Source organism: Carcharodon carcharias, chromosome X, assembly GCF_017639515.1.
Source record: "Carcharodon carcharias isolate sCarCar2 chromosome X, sCarCar2.pri, whole genome shotgun sequence".
Lineage (NCBI taxonomy): Eukaryota > Metazoa > Chordata > Chondrichthyes > Lamniformes > Lamnidae > Carcharodon > Carcharodon carcharias.
The window spans coordinates 27615069-27620068 of record NC_054507.1 but is presented as its reverse complement, the minus strand read 5'-3'; the positions used below and the strand labels follow the sequence as shown (position 1 = coordinate 27620068).

At 54.8% G+C, this 5000-nt stretch overlaps 1 protein-coding gene across 1 annotated transcript in view; it reads left to right on the top strand.

Moving 5' to 3' along the window:
- The window catches only part of LOC121273234 (low-density lipoprotein receptor-related protein 1-like), a 428870-nt gene that overhangs the window by 180591 nt on the left and 243279 nt on the right, over positions 1-5000 (top strand). The window contains exons 11-12 of the mRNA XM_041180254.1: positions 2108-2344; positions 3906-4086. Coding sequence (XP_041036188.1) covers positions 2108-2344; positions 3906-4086 — 418 coding nt within the window. The remainder of the gene's footprint in view (positions 1-2107; positions 2345-3905; positions 4087-5000) is intronic.

Below are 5000 nucleotides of genomic sequence, written 5' to 3'. Positions count from 1 at the left end.
GAATAGGCCGCTCAGCCCCCTCCAGCCTGCTGTCCCATTCATCCGGAGCGCGGCTGGTCTGATTGTAATCTCAGCCCCATATTCCCCCCTCCCTCCGTACCCTCTGGTTCCTTTGGAAGAGAATTCCACAGACTGACCACCCTCTGGGGGAAGAAATTCCTCCTCGTCTCCATCTTCAATGGGAGACCCCTCATTCTGAAACTGTGTCCCCCTCCTCCCGCCTCGTTCTAGATTCCCCTCTACAAGAGGTGGCGGGGGGGGAGGGGAAACACCCTCTCAGCATCCACCCTGTCAAGCCCCCCCCACCCCCCTCCTCTCAGAATCTGATCTGTTTCAATAAGATCACCTCTCGTTCTTCTAAACTCCCAACGGGGTCCAGGGCCCAACCTGCTCAACCTTTCCCCGTGAGACAAACCCCCCTTCGTCCCAGGGATCAGCCGAGCGAACCTTCTCTGAACGGCCCCCGATGCCAGTACGTTACCCCCCACCCTTATGTAAGGAGACCGGAACTGTCCACAGGGCTCCGGGTGTGGTCTCACCAACGCCCTGTACAGCTGGAGCAAGACTCCCCCCCACTCTGTACCCCACCCTTTGTAATAAAGGCTGACAATCCATTGACCTTCCCAACACTCTTTGCGCCTGCACGTTGACTAATTGTGATTCATGCACCAGGACGCCCAGATCCCTCCGCACCGCAGCGTCCCGCAGTTAGGATCAGTGATTACCCCGTGTCAGCGTTCCCCCCTATCCTCCTAAACCCTCGCGGACGTTCTGAGCTCCTTCTTAAATGCATTCATCCGGGCTCAGAAACCCCCTGTTATTTCCAAGGCTTCAGGTCGGATCGCTCTTTAGCGAGGGGGAATGCGCGCGCAAGAGAGACAGACAGAGAGACCCCCCCCCCAGTAACCTTTTTGCAGCCCGGTGAGGGTACTACGTCTCCGGTTTTCGGCCACGCTTTGACCCACTGATGTCCACGCTGAGTTTAGAAGAACGAGAGGTGATCTTATTGAAAAAGGTCAGATTCTGAGAGGAGGGGGGTGGGGGGCTTGACAGGGTGGATGCTGAGAGGGTGTTTCCCCCTCCCCTCCCCTCGTGGGGGGAATCTAGAACGAGGGAGGAGGGGGGCACAGTTTCAGAATAAGGGGTCTCCCATTGAAGATGGAGACGAGGGGGAATTTCTTCCCTCAGAGGGTGGTCAGTCTGTGGAATTCTCTCCCCCCACCCCACAGAGAGCAGCGGAGGCCGGGTCAGTGAATATATTCGAGGTCGAGTTAGACGGGTTTCTGATTGATGAGGGAGTCGAGGGTTATGGGGAGGAGGGACAGGCAGGAAAGTGGAGTTAAGGCCACAATCAGATCAGCCCTGATCTTAGTGAGTGGGGTTGTCAGGTTCGAGGGGCCAAATGGCCTCCTCCTGTTCATGTGTTACTGGGGAAGAGGGGGCTGCAGTTCACGTGGAGGGATTGGAGAAGCTGGGATTATTCTCCTTAGAGCAGAGAAGGTTAAGTGGGGGGGGAGATTGAATCGAGGCGTTCAAAATCACGAAGGGAGTGGATTTGGGTAGAGTAGAGAGGGAGGGACTGTTTGGACTGAAGAAGCTGGGATTGTTCTTCTTAGAGCAGAGAAGGTTAAGGGAGGGGGTCGGGGGGAGATTGAATCGAGACGTTCAAAATCATGAAGGGGGGGTTTGGGGTAGAGTAGAGAGGGAGAGACTGTTTCCAGTGGTGGGAGGGTCGGTAACCAGAGGGGGACACAGATTGAAGAGAATCGGTAACAGAACCAGAGGGTGGGGGGTGGAGGGGGGGAGATGAGGAGAATTATTGTTTATAAACACAGCGAGTTGTTGTGATCTGGAAGGCGCTGCCTGAAAGGGCGGTGGAAGCAGATTCAATAGGAACTTTCCAAAGGTGGTGGGGGGGGAATTGGATAAATACTCGAAGTCGGGGGGGGGTGAAATTTGTAGAGATATGATGGGGTGGAAGAGCGTGGCAGGGTGGGGTGAGAGTGGGGACTAATTGGACTAATTCAAAGAGCCAGCACAAGCCCGATGGGCTGAATGGCCTCCCCCTCGCTGTATTTTTAACGTGTCCGCGGTTTGCCTCTCACAGAGCCGGACCACGAGCTGTTCCTGGTCTACGGGAAGGGCCGGCCCGGCATCATCCGGGGCATGGACGTGAACGCCAAGGTGCCGGACGAGTACATGATTCCCATCGAGAACCTCATCAACCCCCGCGCCCTGGACTTCCACGCCGAGACCGGCTACATCTACTTCGCCGACACCACCAGCTACCTGATCGGACGCCAGAAGATCGACGGCACCGAGCGCGAGACCATACTGAAATCCGGTGAGGGCAGCGCCTTCGATGCCTGTTGATGAGTTGCCGGGGTGGCGGGGGGGGGGGGGGGGGTGCGGCGGGGGGGTGGGGTTGGGAGTGCTATTTTTCCAAATTCGTATTTGGCGTAGCATTCAACAAGGGAGTTACCAACAAACTCAGGGATAGGGTACATAGGCGGGCATGTGGCTGACGAGATTCAACAGGAGAAAGCGCGTGGCGGTGGCTTTTTGGCGGGACCCATTAGGAGAGACTGCACTTGCCTCGAGGTTGAAATTTTAAAGCTTTGCAGGAAGAGCGAGACCTTGAGGATGGCATTTTTGTGGGACCCATTAGGAGAGACCGCACTTAGCTTGAGGTCGAAATTTAAAGGTCTGCAGGAAGAGAGGGGGCTTGGGGATGGCGTTTTGGTGGAACCAATTAGGAGAGACCGCACTTGCCTTGAGGTCGAAATTGAAAGTTCCGCAGGAGGAGCGAGACCTTGGGGATGGGAGGCAGTGTTCGTGCACAAAACCCTTGAAGGTGGCAGGGGCAGCTTCACAAAGCCTACGGGGAGGTGGCGCAGTGGTAACCTCACTGGACAAGTAACCCAGAGGACCAGACTCATGCTCCGGGGACACGGGTTCAAATCCCACCCCGGCAGCTGGTGAAAGTTAAGTTCAGTTAATACAATCTGGAATCGAAAGCCAGTCTCAGTCACCGGGACCATGACAACAATCATTGATTGTCATAAAAACCTGTCTGGTTTGCTAACGTCCCCTTTGGGGAAGGGAAATCTGCTGTCCTTACCCCGGTCTGGCCCTACACGTGATTCCAGACCCCCCACGAATACACATACACAGCGATGTTGTTGACTCTTAACTGTCCCCTCTGAAATGGTGGAGCGAGACACTCAGTTCAAGTGGGCGATTAGGGATGGGCAACCAGTGCTCACCCACACCCCATGAGAAAGTAATCACTGCTTTATACCCATAGGAAGGATGTTGAAGGCCTCGGAGAGGGTGCGGGTGTGGGGGGTGGGGGGGGGGACTTACCGGGACGGTACCCAGGGGGAGTTCACGTGGAGGGACCGGAGAAGCTGGGATTGTTCTCCTTAGAGCAGAGAAGGTTAAGGGGGGAGGGGGTAGATTGAATCGAAGCGTTCAAAATCACGAAGTGGGGTGGTTTGGGTAGAGTAGAGAGCGAGAGACTGTTTCCAGTGGTGGGAGGGTCGGTAACCAGAGGGGGACACAGATTGAAGAGAATCGGTAACAGAACCAGAGGGTGGGGGGTGGGGCGGGGGAAGATGAGGAGAATTATTGTTTATAAACACAGCGAATTGTTGCGATCTGGAAGGCGCTGCCTGAAAGGGCGGTGGAGCAGATTCAATAGGAACTTTCCAAAGTTGGGGGGGGGGAATTGGATAAATACTGGAAGGGGAAAAATTAAAGGGATATTGGGGGGGGGGAGGGGATGGGATAGATCTGGGGGGGGGCAGAGTGGGGACGAATTGCATTGATCTTGAAGAGTTGGTGCAGACTGTTCTTATTCCTGAGTTTCTTGTCTCCGTCTCTGTCTCCGTCTGCGGCCGAAGGACTGAACAACGTGGAGGGCGTGGCCGTGGACTGGATGGCCAACAACCTTTACTGGACAGATGATGGCCCGAAGAAGACCATCAGCGTGGCCAGGCTGGAGAAGGCCTCGCAAACCAGGAAGACCCTCATCCAGGGGAAGATGACCCACCCGCGGGCCATCGTGGTCGACCCGTTACACGGGTAAGTGTCAACGTGCCGAGCCGCCATAAACCTGGAGGGGTTACCATTGACTGGAAGCTGAGCCGGGCCAGCTGTGTCAATACTGTGGCCACAAGAGTCGGTAGTCAGGAAGGCAAATGCAATGTTGGCATTTATTTCGAGAGGACTGGAATATAAAAGCAGGGATGTGCTGCTGAGGTTTTATAAGGCTCTGGTCAGACCACGTTTAGAATATGGTGAGCGATTTTGGGCCCCGTATCTCAGGAAGGATGTTCTGGCCCTGGAGAGGGTCCAGAGGAGGTTCACGAGAACGATCCCAGGAATGAAAGGCTTAACATATGAGGAACGTTTGAGGACTCTGGGTCGATACTCGATGGAGTTTAGAAGGATGAGGGTGGGGGGGGGATCTGATTGAAACTTACAGAATACTGAAAGGCCTGGATAGACTGGACGTGGGGAAGATGTTTCCATCAGTAGCAGAGACTCAGACCCGAGGGCACAGCCTCAGAGTAAAGGGAAGACCTTTTAGAACAGAGATGAGGAGAAACTTCTTTAGCCAGAGAGTGGTGAATCTATGGAATTCATTGCCACAGAAGGCTGTGGAGGCCGGGTCATTGAGTGTATTTAAGACCGAGATAGATAGGTTCTTGATTGGTAAGGGGATCAAATGTTACAGGGAGAAGGCAAGAGAATGGGGTTGAGAAACTTGATTGAATGGCGGAGCAGACTCGATGGGCCGAATGGCCTAATTTCTGCTCCTATGTTTTATGGTCTTATAAGAGCAGGTCAGAGGCTGGGAATCCTGCGGAGAGTCACTCACCTCCTGAATTCACCCCCCTCCACCCCCCCCACCCCCTCAAAGCCTGTCCACCATCTAGAAGGCACAAGTCAGGAGTGTGATGGGACACTCCCCACTCGCCTGGATGAGTGCGGCT